The 24,300-nt window shown below is 39.2% G+C and overlaps 1 protein-coding gene and 1 pseudogene across 1 annotated transcript; both read right to left on the bottom strand.

The window, feature by feature from the left end:
* Positions 1-2,945: 2,945 nt before the first annotated feature.
* On the bottom strand, positions 2,946-5,214 carry LOC121249083 (annotated as a pseudogene).
* A 16,411-nt stretch (positions 5,215-21,625) lies between these two features.
* On the bottom strand, positions 21,626-23,714 carry LOC121249514 (putative pentatricopeptide repeat-containing protein At1g12700, mitochondrial). The gene is given in 4 exon segments (XM_041148214.1): positions 21,626-22,324; positions 22,327-23,034; positions 23,037-23,183; positions 23,186-23,714. Coding segments are annotated over 4 exon segments (1,632 nt in total). The 3' UTR covers positions 21,626-22,076.
* Positions 23,715-24,300: the final 586 nt, after the last annotated feature.

Genomic DNA, 24,300 nt, shown 5'->3' with positions numbered 1-24,300 from the left:
TTACCAAATAGAATCAGCACAGAAACACAAGCTTAGGTTAGGCATTGGCATTGGAGGGTGGACAGTCCCAAGTGATTTGCCAGATGTGGGTCGAAGATGGATTGTCTCTGTCCCTGATCAACACACGTTGCATATGTAGTCATATTGAAACAACTTTTTTTTTTTTTTCCTCCTTGATTAGTCATATTGGAACAATTTTAAATCCTAAAAGTCAGGAAAAAGTCTCTGCAATGCTTTCAATCCACATTTCAGTGGAAAGGGGTGTTGCAAAATATGCAGAGAAGATAAAAGTCCTGTAGCTGTAGGTAGTTGGGTATGATAGGATAGGCTTAAATTGCCTTTATAGGTTTTGTCTAGTCTCTCTTTCCGTTGCCAAGGTCCTTCCAGATTTGCGAGAATGTTGTCTTCCAGATTACTTGTATCTATGTGAATGTTTGTTTCTGCAATGTCCAAGCATCCACGTTACACCTTTTGTTGCGGACAAGTTATGCACTAGCATAAAAAGTGTATGATATTTATAACTATTTTCTTATTGAAATAATTTTAGGGAAAAAAAAAATCTATTTACAAGCTTACATATTGACACGCCTACTAGCTACCATTAAAAATATTAGGATCTAAACTAAGACTCGAGACATAGTTGATTCTGCCTTACTGCAGCTCCAGAGCATGTTTTTAACTAAGGCAATCACTCCGGGAACCACACCAACAGCAGTGACTCAAATCACCTGATTGTAATATTGTACATCTGCATCCATCCAGAACGATGATAGCATATTCCTTTAACTTCGTGCATGAAAAAGTTAAGAAAGTCTAGCCACCTCGCACTTTCTACACGCATACCAGTACGAGTGCAGTCCATAAAATGTCTTAACTACATGCATATTAGTACAAATGCACAGGCCATTCAACTATACTACCAAAGTACTAGTCAAAATTACAACTTGAATTCCTTGAAATCACATATAAAACCCAGTTTTACAGAGTATACAACCTATTAGGGACTTGGCACTCATATAATGCTTCTACAATTCAGCCCCACCCAATATATGGACTTAACACAACACCTTCACAATCCAGGGCATCACAAACTCCTAGTACCTTCATGTCACATGACAGTACTAAAATTCTTGTTCATATTTACATTTTATCCTACACAATCAGTCAAAGTTACGATTGGAGTTACTTTAAATCGCTTATAAAACTCATTTCATTTTCACCTAGTATACAACCTATGTGGGACTTAATGTTCATATAACGCTTTCACTATCATTCCCTCAATTCAGGACATAACACCATATCTTCACAATTCAGGACATCAAAATATTGTTACCACGCCCTACAGGACATCACTATATAGTTGCAACTCAACCCTGGGTGTCTAAAAGTTTCACCACTTGTTCATCAACGCTTGTGCACTTGATTACATTAACATGTGTTCGTCTTGCTCAAGGAAGAAGACCATACTTCAGATACTTCCTCGAAATGCAATTAATTGGAGCGAGCAAAAATTTGAGCACATATAATATGGAAAAGGCAAACAATAGAAAATACGGGTTATTTAGAGATTGTAGCCACCATGGGGTATAAGCATAATATGGACAATACTTTTTCTTTTAGAGATTTTGCCATTATGGACTATAAAAGTTGGGCTAACTGCCCCGACTATTCAACATTCTCCTTTTCTGTATAGGGAAAATTGTCTAAAAGTGTGAATGTTGCATCAAAACGACAGACGAAAAACCCATCATCGTTGCCAGGAGACAAATAATACTCATCACCAAAAGACATACATATAACAACTAACATCAAGATCAAAGGATAAGAAAGGTACTCTAGCAAAGACTCTCGTGCATTAAATATACAATTCTTGTATGAGGCTCTAGATGTAGATGTCACAAGAAGCTTGGAATTTCCAATGGAGACAATATAAAGAACTTCATAGCTCGAATACAATTATACAATTATCAGAGAATTCACACCTCAGATATCCCCTGGGGCATAAAGCTACAAGAGATCCAATGGTTGGGGGTGTCACTACAGATCCTGGCTATCCATCAATCAACCAAGAGTAATGCTAAAATGAGTGTTGTGAAGTGAGACGTTTAGAGGTGGATCTATCAGCTGCAATTTACCACCAGAAGTGCATGAAGATACAAAATTCACAAGCCCAACCAAACAGCTCAATACAATCATTTTAGTGCAAGCTTCTTATTTCCGTGGTCTAGGGGTGTAAATTTAAACCGGTAAACCGGAAAACCGAACCAGACCGGACCGAACAAGACCGGTTTTTGAACTGGTCCGGTCTGATCCGGAACCGGTTCTTATATTTGGAAAACCGGCCGGAATCGGTCCGGTTTCGGTTCCGTAGTTTCCGGGACCAGACCGGTTGAAAAAAAATATATAAAAATTAATTTTATATATTATACAAAATACTATATATATAAGTTTTATATATAATATATAATTATATATTAAATTTTTATATATAATATATATAATTATATATCATGTATGAAATAATTTCATATTATAATTTATAAATTATAATATGAAATGTTAATCTTAAATATGAACATTTGTAATTTATTTGATTATATGTTATTAATATAATTATATATACGTTAATGTTATTATAATTTATAAAATAAAAGTTTAATCTTAAAGATGAAAATTTAATTGATCATATGCTTTAAACATAAAAAATATATATTAAATTATTAATAACATTTTATCATAAGAGGTAATACTTTATTATATATTTTTACATTTAAAAAAAACCGAAAAACCGGACCGGACTGGACCGGAAACCGGTAAAATCGGAGATATCGGTTTAGGAGGGTAACCGGGGCGTAATCAGTTTTGAAAAATGTAAAACCGGTACATACCGGTTCGGTCCTAAATTTTGTCCAAAACCGGACCGGACTGGACCGGTTACACCCCAACCGTGGTCCTACACACATCCCAATCAATTACCAAATGCAACTTCACTAAACCAAACCCTTAAAGCCCCTTTACTTGAGAAGAGTCAGAATTGGGATTTTGGACCGTGCAGTGACAAGCCTTCACATTTTGTAACTTTTGGTTAGTAAGAGTTGTCCCCCCCTAGGTACCTTGAAGATAGAATTGGTAAGTAAAAAATATTGTAAAATCCATCATTACAACTTCCAGGCTCTTGGGTAGGAAATGTTGGTAGCAGATCCAAACATTCACGATACTTTTCATCCCTAGAAAGTAAGTCTAGTACTATGGAGACTGTGGAGTCATTGGGTGACAATTCTCTCTCCACCATTTTGTGAAGAAGTTCAAGCACCTTTTGCAACTCATTATTCTCGCAGAAACCGCGCATAAATGCATTATATACGCCTGCATCTGGAGCACAACCCTTTTCTTCCATCTCTAAAAACAAATCATTCGCCTTTTCAAAATCCTTTACCCTACAGAACCCACAATCATGATAGAATATGTAACAAGAGTTGGCACCAAGCCTCTATCAGATAATCTACGAAATATCTGCCAGGCAACTTCAATCTTCCCTGCTTTACACAACCACTTAATGAGGCCGCTGTAAGTTGTAATGCTAGGTTCAACTTTGCAATCATCTAAACTATTAAATAATTCCATTGCCTCTGGAAAAGGATCATTCTTGCAAAACCAATCCAAGATAATTTTATAAGCAAATGAATCTGGTCCCAGATCATGAACTTGCATCGCACCTAATAGCTTCCGTGCATCCTTAACCTTACCTGCCATAAATAGACCAGTAATTAATATGCGAAATGTTACAAGTGTTGGCGTAACTTTCTGGTGAATCATTTCACAATAGCAATTCATAGCTGCCTCCATCTCCCAATTCTTGCAATATCCATTGATCAGTACACTGTAGCTTACAACATCAGGTTTATGTCCTTTTCTGGCCATTGAATCAAATACCTTCCTTGCATCACCAAGCCTGCCCACCGAGCAGAACCCATCCATCAATGTGTTGTAAGAAATTATGTTAGGATCCTCACCTCTTTGAATCATCAATTCAAGCAACCCATTTGCTTCTTTCATCTTCCCCGCATTGCAAAGTGCATCAATCAACACATTAAACGTCAAAACATTAGGTTGGATGCTTTGATCCACCATGTCGTTAAACAAACTTTTAGCCTCTTCCCATTTACCCTTGCAACATAAACCATGTATTAGACAGGTATAAACAAACACATTCGGAAAAATTCTCTTTCCCTTCATTTCCAAGAAAAGTTCTTTTGCCTTGTCTACTGTCCCAACCTTACAAAGCCCATCAATAGTCATACCATAGGAAACCACATTAGGCTTACACTCAGCACCAAATTGACCACTGACCAATTCTTCATGTAACCCAAGTGCAACACTTGTATTGCCTGTTCGACACAACCCATTAATCAAAGTCCCACAAGTAATCACACTAGGCCCACAACCCAACTTGACCATTTTCTGAAATAACCCGACTGCCTCACCAATCCTACCCTCTTTACACAATCCCTTAATCAAAGATGTATAAGTCACAGTATGGGGACAATAACCCCTCCTCAGAATACTCCCCATAACAACAAAACCGTCACAAACCCGATTTACATTACAAAAGCAATTAAGCAAAATGCTCAGAGTAAAAAAAATCAGAAGGCAGCCCAGATGACTGCATTCTTTTGAAAAGTGAAATCACACTAGAATAATGCTTATTCCTAGCAACTGCACCAAGCAAATGATTGAACGATGAAATCCGTGGAGCTGGTTGCAACCGAAGCATGTGATCGAAGCGGTGCAACGCTTCATTAAGAGTGATGTTGCCTGACTTAGAGTTGGTTTTCAAGAATTTTTCAACTGGGATTTGGACATGAGCATTGGAAAGTGGGTTTCTTTGTACAATTTTGGGGCTTGAAATGGGTTTATGTGGGCATGGCTCTTTTTGTGAAGAGTCAGTATTTGAAGTAGTGGGTTCGTGTGCGTATCTGAACAAAGAAGAAAGTTTACCTTTCGGAGCTGCTCTCATAGAAGACGATGATGCCAAAACAGCAGAAGAAGAAGAAGAAGAAGCAGCAGCGGCAGCAGCAGAATGTGGAGTTCCAAAACCTAGACCCATGTGGAGAATATTGTCAGGTTTCGTTTCGTGGTCTGACTACCATTGGTGTACGGAGGACGACGGTTGCGGTAGCACGGAGTGTGCTTAGCGGGGGCGGTCGGGCAACGTTCTGAACTGTTACGTGGGCGGCTAGGGTTCCGAATGATAGGGAAAATGTCTTTAAGAAAGGAAGGGATTTATCTGTAATTTTAGTGTTAAGCTTGTGGATATTTTAGTCTATGTATTGTTTGTTAATTTCTGTTGAGTAAGAGTGGGCCATAGCTTTGACCAAGTCCAAATTGTTTAGTTATGAGATTAATTACACTTTAACTTCTCGAATTATTACTCAATTTACTGTATGCCTTCGAATCTATTAATTACATTAGAGAAATCCTTCAAATAGAATAAGGTGTAAATGTAAGATTTACACCCTTAAATTAGAGATAGACACATAAGTAATTTCATAAATTTATCCTAAAACCGGTTAGATACTAAAATTTTTTTCTCTCGCTCTCGCTCTCTCCCTCTCTTTGCTCTTAGCAAACTCTCCTCACTCGGCAAACTCTCTCTGTCTCTCTTTGCAAGCTCTTTCTCTCCTCTTCAAACTCCCTCTCTCTCAAGCTTTCTCCTCACTCTAATAGTGGTCTAAGAGCTGTGTTCTTGCGACATGGCGGAAGGCACTCAGCAGTCCTAGTTAGCTGAAGCAGTGGCGTCATTAAAAGGAGAAAATTTGCATTTGCGAGAAGAACAAGAAAAGCAAAGAGGCATGTTAAAGGCAGTGCTACAACAAATTAACAATCTAGCTTCTAGCTATGATCATTTGGCAATAACAACTACAAACCAAAATTCAGGTGAAGGTTCCTTAAATCTGAATGACAAGGTGAGTAATAATCATTTATTTAAGGGTAATGGGGAAATACAAGCTAGTTCACTTAAGTTGGATTTTCCTAAATTTGATGGGGGAAAGCCAATGGAATGGATTCTTAAGGCTCAACAGTTCTTTGCATATTATAATACACCTGATGACCAAAGGCTACAAATTGCCTTCTTTCACATGAAAGGTAAGGCCATTTCTTGGTACTGTTGGCTCATGGACTCAAGCCCAGTCCATATTTGGGATGAGTTCATATTAGTCTTGAAGGTAAGATTTGGGCACTCAGCTTATGAGGATCCAATTGAGAAATTTACTAAATTAAGGCAAACTAATACAATAGAGGAGTATCAAAGTCAATTTGAAGCTTTTATCTAATAAGATAAGGGGAATACATTAAGAATTTCGGATTAGTACCTTCTTGAGTGGATTAAGAGATGATATGAGAATCATGGTTTGTATGTTTAAACCCTCCACATTGTCTACTGCCTTTAGTTTAGCAAGGTTACAAGAGGAAGAGATGCTGCAGAAGGCACATGGTATGCTACCCAGATCCCATAACCAAAACACTTTTCACCCTAACATGCCACTTAAATTACCTGCACCTAATCCAACCCCTAGATTTCCAAGCCCACATACAGATCAAGGCCGAGACTCACATAGCCCAATTTCCCAAAAAAAAAAAAAAAAAACCAACCAACCAATTAGAAGAATTTCACCCACTCAAATGCAAGAACAAAGGGAGAAAGGATAATGTTACTATTGCGATGAGAAATTTCACCTTGGGCATAGATGTAGTAAACCTAGAATTTTTCTCTTAGAAGGGATGGGGGCTGAAGAAGAGGAAAAAGAAGAAAAAATGGAAAAAGAGGAAGGGTCCTTAGCTGTGTTGCAATCAAAAGAAATAGAGGGAGATGAAGTGGGGGAACTATTAGGAATTTCACTCCATGCTATAGTTGGATCTTTAGCCCTAACGACTATGAGATTGCAAGGGGAAATTAACCAACAAAAGGTGATGGTTTTGATAGATACAAGGAGTACTCATAGTTTTATTGATCCATATGTAGCAAGGAAGGCTAAACTATCAATGGTAGATAGCCATTTGACAGTGAAGGTAGCAAATGGAGCCACTCTTCCTTGAAATGGTCATTGTAAGGTAGTCCCCATTTTGTTGCAAGAATCTAATTTTTTTGCCAATCTTTATTTATTAACACTTGGTGGGTGTGATGTGGTATTGAGTGTTGATTGGCTAAGAAGTTTGGGTTCAGTTTTGTGGAATTTTTCTGATTTAACCATGCAATTCCATTTGGGTGACAATTGTGTCAAGTTACAGGGAATTCCAATACCCACTAGGAGTATTGTAGAAGAGGACCATATGAAGACAGTGAAGGGGGGCTACTAAGGGCTGGTTTGGGGGCTGGGATGAAACCCAGAATTTTCAAACTTGTCTCAACTTTAGATGAGATCATATATCCAAACGTACTATTCATAACAACCAGAAGCGAGATATCTGTGTTTTAGAATTTATTTACTGTTTATAGACATGACAATACTCTGACAGGTATTAGCTGTTGTCCCTCCTCTGGTTTGTACTTTTTCCTACGCATTACTTCTTTCTTCCCTCTTTCAAACTACCCTCCGTCTGTAATGAAGTTGCCGTTCATCTAGGAGTCGACCCATTCAGAGAAAATTTTATGGTGGCAAGGTAAATAAAAAATGCAGTCCTACGAGAAGCTTTTATCAGAGTTGCGGCCCATAATTTTGCAGCGTGATTTCTCCTTCATGCCCTAACCAGCGAAACCCAGCTCCCATCTTCGAATCTCATCTCCGCAACCTCTGGAGTGACAATTCTCGTTCCCTTTCAGGCACTGTGCTCCAACCCTTTTCCAACCTCAAATCATCCTGTCAAGGGGAATCTCTGCCCTAACCTATGCATTGGCAGTGTAAACATTATTGACCCCCACCCACTCGAATCTCTACCCCTCTTTCTCTGCCTCTGTTCTGTGTCCTCCTCAGGAAGAGAAGTGACCTCTAGAGCAGACTCGTGGGCTCGCGTGGCTGGCGAATTGTACCAACGCACTGTGTCTATTTGTTGACTTCGGCTGTCTCATTGCCCCAAACAAATGGTCTATAAAAATACGGGAACCACTTGAACCAAAGACACCCCAATGAACCGGTGCAAGTCTCGCAACGGTATCTCGAAATGTCACAATAGATGGCTGGCCGTCCATAACTCCACCACCACGGGTCCGAAGACACGCTCCTACCAGGTATTTTTCCATCATATTTCAATTTCCTCAAGTTGGATGAGAAGGTGTTGCAAGCTAAGAAAAATATGGATCGATATTGTCAATCCGTGTTGTGTGTGGAAAAATCTTCAGTAGTTGGAGTTGGTATTGAACAGATGTTGGTGTATTTGTCTGTCGTTCACATGATTAGGCTTCATTTGTACAGGTTATATTCATTAAATTTGGATTGGTAGTGTTTTTGATCAGTATGTTTTGAGGACTTCAAATGGTTTGGAAAATGTTAACATATGACTAAACACTTGGGCCATGCATAAATCGAACCATCCCTAAAGAATCTGTTAAGACAGATTGGATGCCAATCTTGGTCTTGGCAAGCTGGACGTTGAAGGCCATATATCACTCTCATCCACCCGTGAATGTTGATCACAAATAATGTAGCTAGCCTCACATGATGTACGCACCATACCCATATCCCCACAATGTTTATGGATCAACCTCAACTCACTTCTAGTTGCCAACTAGCACTTCAACCCAACTCTCTCCCCCATTTCCAACTTCAACTTTAATACTCTTATAAGGATGTATGCAAATAATACTCTTATTTGCACCATCCAAAACCCATTGGTGATTGCCTACTACAACGTGCTATGTAAAAGTTATTGAGCAGTTTTTCTATTTATTGGTTCCCTGCTAGGCTGCTATTGCGATAGCATGGTGACCAGGGGGTACCAAATTGAAATGAGCAGGAGACTTGTGAACTTTTAAATTGAGTTCTTTCAACAACCTAAAAAACTTAAGTACATTTATACTTGGTTTTTATATCTCTGTGGGCAATCGATTGGCGGTTTAGAAGAATTCTACAAATCTGATGGATCTGTTTATGTTTTGTGATTTAGATTAGGATGAACTGTCGTAGGCACCAATTGCTGGTTTGTAGTATTTATAGATCCTGAAAATTGATCTCAAGTTTTGGAAAACTCAGAATGAACAAGAATAGATTGAGTGGACTGTTAACTATTTGGCTATGAGGATTGTAATTTATAGGAGGTAAGGTCCATGTAACTGGCTGCCCATAATTCTCTTGTCCTGCTGGCTGAACGTGCTCCTCTCCTGAGTTTCCTCTGAGGTGTTGTGACATTATGTTTCAAAATGTTTGGTTCTCGAATAATGAATAGCTGGTTGGAAGTTGGAACATTAAACAGTAAATCCATGACTTTCCCGAAACTGAAGTAATGATTTACAGTGAAACTTGAAGCTGAATGTATAAGAAACATTCTCAACTGGGTTTTAAAACAGGACAAATTGCGTGCATGGGGGGGAGATTCGTCGAGTGCTACATAAAACCTAAACTTTAGGGCCTTGTCTCGTCTCCCTCCTCTTCTATCTTTGGAGCCAAGTATAACCTAATATAACCCATCTCCCCAATCTTGTATTTTATTTAATTTCTAATAATTAGTCCTACACATACCAATCTATTTGGTATGTTGGACTCTTTCCAACCATGGTATGGTTAGAAAAGGAAATGAAAATAACCAGGATTGGTTATATCTATAATCTCAAAGATGCTTTTGTTTCACCATAATCTCTATATCATCCACACTCTTGGAAGCCACAGAAATTGTCCCTTTATTTGCTTTGTTGGAGGCCTAATTTATACCATTTCTTGTTGTAGCGTTACAACTTACGCTCAACATCTAGGTCATCATCTACGCAGGTATGAAACTTTTGTTTATTTTTAAATTTACTAGTTTTCAACTAGTTAACTTCTTCCATCTAACCTTTTTACCTACTTACTTCATTCTAGCTTTGATATTAGTCACAATTGTTGTCATTATGTACCAACTTCCATCTATTTCATGTCATTGTGTCATCACAATCTTATGGTGGTTTCAAACAATCACAATCTGGTTTATCATCTCATTGCATGTGCAAATGATGGGTTTCAATTTGAGCATATATTATAACCACATGGAGAATGATACCATCGACTCGACCCGGGATGGAAGCTTATGGGCAGATGGGTTTGAGGATCTGCTCATAGAGATGTTGTATGAAGACACCATCATGGATAGATTGAGGGGAAGGAGGATCACAAACGGTGATCATGTAAGGCTTGCTGAGAAGTTGTCTGCCGTTGGGCCAAGAAATTTTAATTCTGATCAAGTTAAAGGCAAAGGTTCTCATCTCAAGCAAAGACAGCGGGAATTTACCGATCTCATGAAGCAAACCGGCTTGGGGTGAGACTCAGAGAGGAAGGCACCAATTGCTAGTGAGGAACACTAGGTGAATGCCCTTCGGGTACTACCTATAAATTAAATTTGGCTCTTGTTTTTAAAATTTATATATTAAATAATTAATAAGATCAACATTCCATCTTTCTATCTAATCACTCCCTTCTGCTGTTAGGTGAGACCATCATGGAAGCATTTCAAGACGATGGGATGCCCTAAGTATGAACAACTTTGTACAATATTTGGTTGTTCAGTTGTGGCTGGTACAATGCATAGGGCGTCGACAGATCTGGCCCCAGACAGTGATGATGAGCGTTTGCTTGATGAGGAAGAGCAAAATCATGGCCGACCATTTATTGATCATGACACAGCCCCCTCGGGCAATCCCAACGTCCCACCTAGACCCTTCTCTGCCTCCTATGCTAGCGGATCTCGTACACGACAAGGGGGGCCCATGAGTAACCCAGCCATTCAAGCGCAAATGAGCAAGACCCTAGATGCTATTAAACGTAGCGCCGAAGCCAGAGAGAAGGCAGCTGTAACACCCCATATTTTAGTGTATTTTTACTGAATGATTATTTTTTATTGTTCAAAAATTTATCCTCTTATTTTAAAATTGGTTGGATTTTTAGTGAGTTTATTTCTATGATTTTAATTTGGTGAAAATTATTGTTATGTGCTTTCCAAATATTTATTTATGGTTATGCATTTAAATTGCTTTTAATATTTAAATTAATTACTGTGGGATTTAATTATTTCAATTTGACTTTACCATTACGTTTAAATTATTTTATTTAACTTGTGGTTTTAAAATTGTTTCCGTTGGATCATTTTTGTGACCCAAGTTATGAGGATTGGACCTCATTTCTTTTCCCTCCATTTTTCTTTCCTTCATTTTCTTTTCTTTCTTTTCTTTTTTCTTCTTTATTTTTCCCTTCCCCCGTGCGCGTGAACCAGCTCTCTCCCTCTCTCTTCCGTCCGTCACCTTCACCCAGCCCGCCGCCGTGCGCGCCGCATCCCGGCCGACCAGCTCCCCCTCCCTCCGGCGACCTCACCCCCCAAATCTCAGCCCCTACCTCGCCGCCGGTAGCCCACACGAAGCCCACGAAGCCGCGGGCCACTTTCACGCCAGCGCCGCCGTGAGCCAGCGGTGGCCTTCACCGCCCACCCCATTGTGTTCCCCTGCCGCCAGCGACCTCACCCCACCAACCTCACCTCCATTCGCGCCGCCGTTAACCACCAGTAGCCCTTCAAAGCCGCGGCCACCTTTCGTTCCAGCGCCGCCGTCGCGCCACCTCCGGCCACCATCTTCCTACCACTTCATCCCCGACCTCTTGGCAACCCATTGGACCCAACCCCACCTCCGATCCGCCACCGGTGAAGCTCCACCATCTACATTTTCGATTTGGGCATTTTGGTCTTCTACCGCCCATTCGCCGCCACCCACGGCAAACCACCACCACCATTGGCTTCACCGACCTCCCTAGGCCCTACCCTATCAATCTTGGGTCTTCGTTTGCCTCCGTTTGAAAGTTGGTATTTGTGACCCACGGCCACAGTGTATTTTACACTGTGGTGTTGCTCAAACGTCGCATTTTTCAATTTCGTGATCCTTTGAAAATTGTTATATTGCACTGTAAGTATTTTCCTTAAAGAACTTTCGTGATTTAAATATATTTTTGCACTAACACATATTATCTGTGAATTGGTTTGTTTTGCCGGACTGAGTCCGAGTAGTTTCGGGGGTCGGATGGATTGTGGACGGAGTTGTGTTTGTTTGCATTGTGAATTGTGGTTGTTGGTTGTTGGTTATGGCTTGTTCATGTACATCGCATATTGCATGCATGATCATGTTTGTAAAGAAAACTGGGTTTTCGCATGATTGCATACATGTTCATGTGTTTATTGAAAATTGGATTTTCATGTGAGTAAAAGGAAAAGAGACTGTAGGGATGGTGGTAAGTAGGGATGGTGGTAGAGTCCCGCCTGCGATTCCCGCCTACGGTGCACGCGGTAGGGATGGTGGTAAGCAGGGATGGTGGTTGTGTCCCGCCTGTGATTCCCGTCTACAGTGCTCTTTTAAGTATTCATTGTGTGTAAAGGAACTGTAGGGATGGTGGTAAGCAGGGATGGTGGTAGAGTCCCGCCTGCGATTCCCGCCTACGGTGCACGCGATAGGGATGGTGGTAAGCAGGGATGGTGGTTGTGTCCCGCCTGTGATTCCCGCCTACGGTGCACGCGGTAGGGATGGTGGTAAGCAGGGAGGGTGGTAGAGTCCCGCCTGCGATTCCCGCCTACAGTGTCCGATAAATGAGTTGTTTGTGTGAATCATTTTCTGGGAAAATGACAAACTATATTTTTGGGCCAAAATGGGACTTTTGGCGTGTGTTGGAAATAATCATTTTTTTCTGGGAAAAATTGGTATTTTATGGCTAAATGTATTTTGTATATTGTTGGTTGCATTAATGTATTTTTATCCCGAGAGTTGTTTGGTTTATACTTACCTGTGGTACCATTTTATGGTATCGCAGATTTTGATGCAGATGATGATGACGAGCCTTAGCTTGGCTCCGTTGGAGGAGTGATCTGGGATTGCTCCTATTTAGTGAGTTATGTTTTTATCAATTACTGTATTTACCTTTTGTATTATATTTGGGATGATTGTATATTTTTAAAGATAAATTGTGTTGAATATTTGTATTAAATTTCTGGTCCTTGGTTGACTTATTTATATTATCCGCTGCGACTTTTATTGTGCACCTTTACATGTTGCACACACACTTGAGCACATTTCGTTGGGATGCGTGACCGTGTTGTCACCATCCTGACGTCACGATTCCCTTGTTTTTGTACGTGGGAGTCGGGGCGTCACTGCAGCGATGGAATCGATGGAGTACAGCAGGTCGAGGAAGCGCAGTAAAGGGGACACTAGCATGGAGTCATCTGGTGCGTTTGATCTGCAGATGCATTGTATGAAGCTGCTTGAAGAAGTACAACCTCCCCTACCGACCGAGCTCTTTAACAAGGCATTCGACCGATTTGTTGAGCACAAAAGTGCAGAGGTCATTTGTCTCAATCTCGGACACCCGCAAAAGCCAGTGGGCTTGGAGTTTGCAGTGATCGGTGAAAGTGTTGGAGGCTCCTCTTTATTCTCTCGGCTGTTACGTCTGTCTTTCTACTCATTGTCTGTTTTTTTTGATTTCATAAACAGCTACTTATTTGCAGCATGTTTCCGTTTTTTCGACATTGAACAGCCACTTATTTCCGGGATGTTTATGTTTTCTTCTTTGCATTGTATTTGAGTTTGTGATGCTTGTTAACATTTTCACACTGCTAATTTGTTTCATGAATTTATGACATTATTCACCTTATGCATATCAAACATTTGACCTAAATATTATGATAATGATGATTAGGGGAAATAAAATTTCCCCACAATTTTGTTTATTTATTCCAAAACCCATCATCCTCCACTTCAATTTAAAGATGAATCTATAATTTGGTTCTTTTTTTTTTTTTTTTTTTTTTTTTTTTGTCCAAGCATTCCAGTATTCATAATGGAGAATCAGAGTAGTTCAGAAGAACCCCCATCGATGGATACAAACAGCGAAATTAAGGATTCATGCTCAAGTAGGACTCGTACCAGCGAGTTGGACGATCCTATGCCCACATATCATTCAAGTGGAGATGAAGCCGCAACGCAGGAGGTGAACATTGTTTACATGATGTGGATGGTATCACAATTGAGCGGAGGTCGAGTTCGAATGCCCGAACACAATATTGGCCTACGAGGAAATCAATATATTGAAGCAGTCTTGAATGGGAACCCCAGGACGTGCAAAACAGTGTTTCGAATGGAAGTGCCGGCCTTCTGTTATGTCTGTGACTCTTTACGACAGTCCTTAATAACGGACCCTATAGAGAGGGTGTCTATGGAGGAATCATTAGGGATGTTTTGCCTTCTTGTTGGCCATGCACAAGGTCAACGTATCGTTGGAGACCAATTTCAACATTCGAGCGAGACTATTAACCGGCATGTTAAGACAGTCATGCAGGCGCTACATCAGCTAGGGAGAACTGTCATTAGGCCCACAAACACAGAGGGGTCTATCCTTACATTGCGGGGAACCCCCACAATTATCCATGGTTTGAGGTATGAACTTTGCTATATCTGGCCATTGGTTTTTATTTGTTGTGGGGTTTTTTTTTTTTTATATTATTTTTATTATATTAATTTAAGTTTTCATGATATCAAAATATTTATACTGTTGTACTATGTTATATGATAATGATTTTGTAGAAATGTCTTGGTGCAATGGACGGCATCATGATTGACGCTGCTGCACCATCTAGACTGAGTAACGCATATAGAAATCATTGTGGTCGAATCACACAAAATTTGCTGTGCTTATGTGACTTCGATATGAAGTTCACGTATGTATATACTAGCTGGGAGGGAACAACCCATGATGCTCGAGTATTCTTGGATGCTTTGAATCGATCTCGGAATCAATTTCCTTGGCCACCACAAGGTAAATATTTGTATTTTTTAAAACAATTCATTTGACATGCCTTTGACCAAGTTGGTAATTAAATACTAATTTGAGCGTAATTAGCTCCAATTGAGTTGGTAATTTTTCTAATTGTGTAGGATATTATTACCTTGTCGATTATGCATTTCCATGCATTGAGAAGTTTATGCCTTCGTATCCACGAGAGAGGTATCATAGATCTGATCGTTATAGCGATCTTCAATTTCGAGGATATAAAGATTATTTTAACTTCCGTCATTCATCGGTACGCAACATTATTGAGCGTACATTCGCGTTACTGAAAAACCGGTTTCTAATATTGAATGCGATGCCTCGATATCGGCCTACCAGGCAAGGGATGCTCATTACCGCATGTTGTACACTGCACAACCTTATTAAAACGGTAACGTTGAATGATGAGTTCATTCAGGCTGCATTGACACTTTAGTTTAGTGAAGAAAATATGGATGCAGCCTACCACACTGGCGAAACCTCTGAAGTGGTTGACATGTCCCATGAGTCAGCTGGAACTATGGCAGCACAGAGAGATGGGATTGCAATCCCTATGTGGGAAGATAGGTTTGGGGAATGATTACATGATTAACCTTTGAAAAACTCTTGATGGTTTTGTAGTATTTAAATAATTAATACTATTTGGTATAAGTGTTATGTAAGGATTGATATGTAGCTCTATTTGTTTGTGAACGTCGCTCTTAACCGGTATGTATGAGTTAACTTATGTTTTTAATACTCTGTCTTTAACGAATGGACTCGTGTGCAAAACTACCTACCACCCCATACATGTCTATGAGTAACGAATACATTATTGACCATCATTTGTCAATCGTGCCTACTTGAAAAGAGATTCCAATCCTGCCTCTTTATAATTAGAATAAAGAGAAATAATATTTATAAGATAAAGTAAGCGAAATATTTATAAAAAATAATTTTCAACTTAGGATGTTGAATTTTTTTTCTTTTTCTTTTTTATGGTGGATTCATTTTTATTTTCAAATGAAATATGCAAGATTTGTACATCATAATTAAAGTCTGTATCTAATATTATTCTTTGAATAATATTATCCTTTTTTAGAGAAAATTTTAGACGATTATTTTTTTAATATTTTTTTTATCTATCTAATTTTTAATTAAATGAAATATAACCCAGCCATTTCAGTCCGTGATATTAGGATGCAAGTGCGCTTAAGTTCATAAAGCTGAATGCAATTTATAAAGGAAAATTACAACGTCTCCAACTCATAGATGGGATTTTTAATTAAATGAAATAATTAATAATGAGATCCCAATCCTGCCTCGTTTGGGAAAGGATTTGTGTTTCTATTCTTCTTTTATAATGTGTAATAGCATACGAATGTACAATAATGAATAGGGTCAAGCATGTAAGATACCATACGATTGTACAATAATGAGTAAGGTCAAGCATGTAAGGTACCATACGATTGTACAATAGTGTAATAAATACAACAGTTCACAAAAAAAAGGTGCACTTCTAACAACAGTTAACTGTTGATGGTAACAACAGTTCATTGTACCGTAAAACTAATGTGTGACATGTAAATCATTTAGGTAGAAATAAATGATTTACATTATCATTAAGTTTAGAAAATTTAACAGTATATAATAATGTAAGCAATAATACCCAAGATGTGATCAACGCACATTTGTTCTTCATCTTCATTGATTGGAACTTGGCGGCTTCTATTCTTGCACGTTCAGCCGCTATCCTTTCATTCCTTTGATCTGCTAATTCCAAGGTGCACTGACAACAAACTGGTAGCGACATTGCAAGATCAACCCATTGAAAGAATCCACACTGGTTTTCACACTTGTAATATCGACAATTAAAAAAATGCCTCCCAAAACTGTTGGCCTTGGCCGACGTCCGCAGTTTGGAGGGAATCCCACAATAACATAGAGGTATTCGTCCGTATACCAGCTCATCTTCTGGCATCATAGGATGAGGGCAGTTTTTGAACACACCGCTACTCGTTGCCATAATTCTTGCACACAAAGTATAAACCACAAAGAAAGAAAGAGCTAGGGTCAAGTTTCTCACATCACTGTGAAAGAGAATAAAGGCAGTCAGCTCACAAGAAGCTGGCCTTTCACACTGCCCACCAGAATTTATAATGTTGATTTTATACAGGGAAATGCATCATTAGAAAATATAACAACATAATATAGGTTGGTTTGAGTGGATGGAGGTCAGAAGATTATAACACCAACATAAATTGGAAAGTATAAAAATATGAAATGAATGACAAAAACTTTGAGCAGTTCCACGGGTTGACGAGTGGCTTTGTTTGCCATGGTCAGGATATCTGTGTCTATTTGATCTGTAGCTACTAAAATGTATTTACTACGATAAACAGCCCTGCCCCCTTTCCCAACCAAACAACATGCTCATTAACCTCAACAGAGTAATTAATAATAGAAGCTCATTGACATGGTCACTAATGGAATTCAAAGACAGTAATGGAACTAAACTGAACAGACTCCAATATAGAATTAGATTTTGGAAAGTGATTCAAACTTGTTAACGTATGACTGACTCAGAGAGGAATTTAAGTATGTCAACCTCCCTGCCCCCTTAATGCACGTTGGTGTTGCAACAACAAATGTTTGACCCCAAGGGTATGAGAGTACTGTACTTGAGAATGGAGAATGATAGAAGGCCAAAACAAAGTATTCAGTTCAACTATGAAAATGTGGTTATGTGAAGTGGAAGCAGTCACAAGAGATGAGATCAAAACACGCGAGGGCTAAAATTATTCATCTAATTTTGTTGGGAATGTTTTGACAAAACAGCAGATACGCCCGTCTTGACCCAGTGCGAGAATCCAATAAACCCCCAAAATACATAACCAAACTGACAAAGGCAAAATCAACGAACTATAATGCAGTGCCATGTCAAAGGGAATTTCAAAAAGTGCCAAATCGCCCGAACAAAATACATGTCAGAATCAATTTAGGGAAATGGTGGGAGATAACCTTCAGATAAATTTATCATCAACAATAATAACCGAAACCCAAGACATCAGGATATGAATGACGGGGTCATTTCATGTTCAAACTGCTCAGTAACCACTGCGCACGTTATTGAACGGAACTTTATGGATTGCCTTCGGATGCTTGCGGTTGCAAACACCCTTACTGATTCGGACCAAAAGTAGGCACAAGTAAAACTTCATATGCACAACAGCAACATTTAGCAAAATCTTTCAACAAAAACTCAGATCCCAACCATTGTCACTATAAATCGAAGACACTGATCTCAATGAAATGGAGATGCGAAGCCATGAAGGAAACCCTAATCTACCTAACTTCGATTTCGTTTAGCTCAATAATAAAAATACGGGAACTTACCTGGTTGTCCTCCTCTGGTTTGTGCCGGAAAAATAGAAATTGAAAATGGCAAGACGAAACGGGTGCAAAAGTCCGTCGTTGCGACTGGAGAGGGAGGGTGTTGATACGCAAGCGATGTTGAGTTGAAATGCAAGTCTCACAGGTCTTGAAGAAATGTTGAAACGAGGAGATGCGGGTCTTCAAACGCAACTCTCACCACCAATTGAAGAAATATTCAAACGGAAAGTAAAATCCGAAGTGAGGGTTTTCATTCGGATGCATAGATATGAATCACGAGAGGAACTTTTTGAGGGGAAGGAGACAAAGAGGGAGTAGGAAAAGGGAACGTCTCGGGTGACAGGCCATAAATACATAGCCAGTGGGCCCCACCAACATATTTGTATTCCAAAAACGTGAAATTCTCATCTCAACTTTACTTCCAAACACATCTCACTATGGGATCCACAAAAATTTCTTAAAACAACCGAAAATTTTAACTCATATCATCTTTATACTATTCACAAAATTCTCAAAATTTTCATCTCGTCTCAACATCCAAACCTGCCCTAAAGGGTTGTGGCTGCAGGTACTGGAAGGTAATAAGGAAAGTGAACCGAGTGAGGAGCTACTTGAGTTAAAGCAAATATTGAAGAAATTTAAGAGAGTCTTTCGTGAACCTTCTAGTTGACCTCCTCCCAGGAGCTGTGATCACAAAATACAACTACAAGATGGGGTTAAACCGACTTGTGTAAGACCCTACATGTATCTTTATTATCAGAAAGAAGAAATAGAGAAATTGGTGACTGAGTTGTTGAGAAATGGAAGCATAAAAAGCAGCCAAAGTCCTTACTCTTCTCCGGTCCTATTAGTAAGGAAAGCAGATGGAAGCTGGAGAATGTGTGGACTATCATGCTCTTAACAAGGATACCATAAAAGATAAGTACCCAATTCCTAATATTGATGAATTATTAGATGAGTTGGGAGGTGCTGTGATTTTTGCTATTTATGTTCAGGGTACCACAAAATTAGAATGAGTTCTAATGATGTCCCCAAGATTGCCTTTATGACCCACGAGGGTCATTATGAGTTTTTGGTGATACCTTTTGGGCTTACAAATGCCCCCACGACATTTCAAGGGGTTATGAATGAAGTTTTCAAACCATATTTAAGGAAATTTGTGCTAGTTTTCTTCGATGATATCCTAGTCTATAGTAAATCTTTGCAGGAACATGTGCAACATCTTACTATGGTGTTGGAAATTTTACAAAATATTTTTTGCTAAGAAATCCAAGTTTATTTTTGGTAGTAAGGAGGTGGAGTATTTGGGACACTTGATTTCTAAAGAGGGAGTAAGAGTAGATCCTCAGAAACTGACAGCAATGCAAAATTTGCCTATTCCAAAAATTATCAAGGCCTTAAGAGGTTTCTTAGGCCTCACAGGGTATTATCGCAAGTTTGTTCAGATGTATGGAGCTATAGCAGCCCCACTTACGGCTCTTTTGAAGAAAAACTGTTTTGGGTGGAATGAGGAAGCACAAGAAGCCTTTGACAAACTTAAGGAAGCTATGGTGAGCCCTCCTGTTTTAAGACTACCTAATTTTACTAAAACTTTTATTATAGAATGTGATGCATCGGGAGAAACTTTGGGAGCTGTTCTAATGCAAGAAGGGCAGCCAATTGCTTTTTTTCAGCCAAGCTCACAAAGGGAGAAATATGAGTTTATCCACTTATGAAAAGGAACTACTGGCTTTGGTGATGGCAACAATAAGGACATGGAGACACTATCTGTTGGGGCAATCATTCAAGGTTCGTACTGACCAGCAGGCATTAAAATACCTGCTGGAACAGAGAATGGGAACACCGGCACGGAAGAAATAGTTTGAGCGTAAGAAATAGTGGATATCAATCTGGTACATATGGTTGCGTGCACTTAGTTTTTGCCATTTAAGAGAACTATAAGCTAGATTTATTTCTTAGATATATTATCACTCCTGAATTGATAGAACCATCAATCTAAGGGCACAGATTTACCAAATGCATGCATATTTGACATCTACACATGACACCAGGGGCAGAACCATAAAATCTGGTTTGGGGGGCTAAGTTAAAAAAAAGAATTTTGTTGGAGGGGGAATACTAATTTTTATATAATCTACTTTATAAAAATACCTTTCAAAACTTAATTTTCATCATATATGCGTGTCAACTAATCTTGACAGGCGTATAGTTTTTGTATATATAGCAGAAATTTAGTGGCTGGTGTTGATATACATCATGATAAGAGAGCTGTTCAATATTTTAGCAGCTTGTTTATTATCTATGTTAATGGTGTGTAATAGTAGTAGCCATGCAATTGGGTTGAACCTAATATTACTAAAAGGATATCAAACGTTATATGGCAACCATGCATAAAGTACTTTGAAGAGTAGGTTTTAATTAATTATATCCAAAAACAATGTTTTTGTGGAGATTATAATCTGAAATTTCTAATAAATTTGGTACCCTGTGTGAAAACTGGACAATATGTCATGTTTGACCCAATAAAGATTTCTCCCTCGTCCTAACGTATATAAGAACCCCATGAAAAAAAAATAATGCATGGCCATGTCGAGAACTCTCTCTCTCTCTCTCTCTCTCTCTCTCTCAGAGTGATTTATGAAAAGTTGAGGGGAATGTTGTCTGGTTCGAGACCATTCATGCAAAGCTCAAGCTATCATCTGAATGATTTCGGACCAGGCTTCATTCCCCTCAACACGAATAACTTCTATCACCGTTTAGCATATATATGCTCTGAGGATTTAATGTTCTTTGCTACTAGCTTCTAGCATTATTATCTTCATCAACCATATATCCACCTCCGAGTACAGAACCCTTTCCAATTCTTAGTCTGTGGCAAAAACAAGTGACAACGAACGAACTCACAGTAAGCAAATTAACTAACAAGTACTACTAGTCATCAAAAGGGAAAATTGTTGGGCTAAGTGCTCAGACTATTCGACATTCCCCTTTTCTATATAGGGAAAATTGTCTAAACGTGTGAATGTTGCATGAAAGGGGCAGTCGAAAAACCCATCAACGTTGCCAGGAGACAAATAATACTCATCACCAAAATACATACAGATAACCACTAACATCAAGATAAAAGGATAAGAAAGGTACTCTAGCAAAGACTCTCGTGCATTAAATATACAATTCTTGTATGTGGCTCTAGATGTAGATGTCACAAGAGGCTTGGAATTTCCAACGGAGACACAACATAAAGAACTTCATAGCTCGAATACAATTATACAATTATCAGAGAATTCACACCTTAGATATACCCTGGGTCATAAAGCTACAAGAGATCCAATGGTTGGCGGTGTCACTACAGACCCTGTCGATCCATCAATCAACCAAGAGTAATGCTAAAATGAATTTTGTGAAGCGAGATGTTTAGAGGTGGATCTGTCAGCTGCAATTTACAACCAGAAGTGCATGAAGATACTAAATTCACCAGCCCAAACAACCTGCTCAATACAATCATTTTTAAGGCAAGCTTCTTATTTCGGTGGTCCTACAAACATCCCAATCAATTACCAAATGCAACTTCACTAGACCAAACCCTTAAAGCCCCTTTACTTCAGAAGAGTCAGAATTAGGATTTTGGACAGTGCAGTGACAAGCCTTCACATTTTGTAACTTTTGGTTAGTGTAAGAGTTGTCCCCCCAAGGTACCTTGAAGATAGAATTGGTAAGTAAAAATCATAGTGAAAATCCATCATTACAACCTCCAGGCTCTTGGGTAGGAAATGTTGGTAGCAGATCCAAACATTCACGATACTTTTCATCCTTAGAAAGTAAGTCTAGTACTATGGAGACTGTGGAGTCATCGGGTGACAATTCTCTCTCCACCATTTTGTGAAGAAGTTCAAGCACCTTTTGCAACTCATTATTCTCGCAGAAACCGCGCATAAGTGCATTATATACGACTACATTTGGAGCACAACCTTTTCTTCCATTTCTAAAAATAAATCATGTGCCTTTTCCAAATCCTTTACCCTACAGAACCCATGAATCATGATAGAATATGTAACAAGAGTTGGCACCAAGTTGTGAATCATTTCCCTATAGCAATTCACAGCTGCCTCCATCTTCCAATTCTTGCAATATCCATTGATCAGTACATTGTAGCTTACAACATTAGGTTTATGTCCTTTTCTAGCCATTGAATCAAATAGCTTCCTTGCATCACCAAGCCTACCCACCATGCAGAACCCATCCATCAATGTGTTGTAAGTAACTATGTCAGGATCCTCCCCTCTTTGAATCATCAATTCAAACAACCCATTTGCTTCTTTCATCTTCCCTGCATTGCAAAGCGCATCAATCAACATATTAAACGTCACAACATTAGGTTGGATGCTTTGATCCACCATGTCGTTAAACAAACTTTTAGCCTCTTCCCACTTACCCTCGCAACATAAACCATGTATTAGAGAGTTATAAACAAACACATCCGGAAAAATTCTCTTTCCCTTCATTTCCCAGTAAAGTTCTTTTGCCTTGTCTACTGTCCCATCCTTACAAAGCCCATCAATAATCATACCATAGGAAACCACATTAGGCTTACACTCAGCACCAAATTGACCTCTGACCATTTCTTCATGTAACCCAAGTGCAACACTTGTATTGCCTGTTCGACACAACCCATTAATCAAAGTCCACAAGTAATCACACTAGGCCCACAACCCAACTTGACCATTTTTTGAAATAACGCGACTGCCTCACCAATCCTACCCTCTTTACACAATCCCTTAATCAAAGATGTATAAGTCACAGTATGGGGACAATAACCCCTCCTCAGAATACTCCCATAACAACAAAACCGTCGCAAACCCGATTTACATTACAAAAGCAATTAAGCAAAATGTTCAGAGTAAAAAAATTAGAAGGCAGCCCAGATGACTGCATTCTTTTGAAAAGTGAAATCACAATAGAATAATGCTTATTCCTAGCAACTGCACCAAGCAAATGATTGAACGATGGAGTCGGTGGAGCTGGTTGCAACCGAAGCATGTGATCGAAAAGGTGCAACACTTCATTAAGAGTGATGTTGCTGGACTTAGAGTTGGTTTTCAAGAGTTTTTCAACTGGGATTTGGACATGAGCATCGAAAAATGGATTCCTTTGTACAATTTTGGGGCTCGAAATGGATTTATGTGGGCATGGCTCTTTTTGTGAAGAGTCAGTATTTGAAGTAGTGGGTTCGTGTGCGTATCTGAACAAAGAAGAAAGTTTACCTTTCGGAGCTGCTCTCGTAGAAGACGATGATGCCAAAACAGCAGAAGAAGAAGCAGCAGCGGCAGCAGCAGAAGGTGGAGTTCCAAAACCTAGACCCATGTGGAGAATATTGTCAGGTTTCGTTTCGTGGTCTGGCTACCATTGGTGTACGGAGGACGACGGTTGCGGTGGCACGGAGTGTGCTCACCGGCGGCGATTAGGCAACGTTCTGAAACATGTGATATAACACCCAAGTTGGGAGTAATGGAAACTAGTAATTTGTACGTTTGTGTTGTCCTAGTATTTAGGATTAATACTAGGATTATTGGTAAGTTTTTTTTTTTTTTTTTTCCCTTCTTCTTCAAGCAAACTTCATTAAAATAAAAGATGATATGTTAGAGGAGGTGGGATTCCTTAACAAAATATCCCAAAATAACAATCACAGTACAAATGAGATAAAAAATGAAAAAAAAAAAAGGTCATGTGACTAATTTATTGGTCTCTACCCAAGCCCTACTAAGAGGAACCGTCTTAAAAGACATTTTGAAGGTAAGTCACCACTTGAAGCAATACAAGTGGGTGCACTGTAGTTGAAATTCTTTAGATATTTGTTAGTGAGGTCCTTAGTCTCTCTCACAAGATCACCGATTAGGAAAAGCAATAATTCTGATAGACTAGCAAGAGAATGGCAGATCTACAGTGGAGG

Source organism: Juglans microcarpa x Juglans regia, chromosome 2D, assembly GCF_004785595.1.
Source record: "Juglans microcarpa x Juglans regia isolate MS1-56 chromosome 2D, Jm3101_v1.0, whole genome shotgun sequence".
NCBI lineage: Eukaryota > Viridiplantae > Streptophyta > Magnoliopsida > Fagales > Juglandaceae > Juglans > Juglans microcarpa x Juglans regia.
This window is presented reverse-complemented; position numbering and strand designations above follow the sequence as displayed.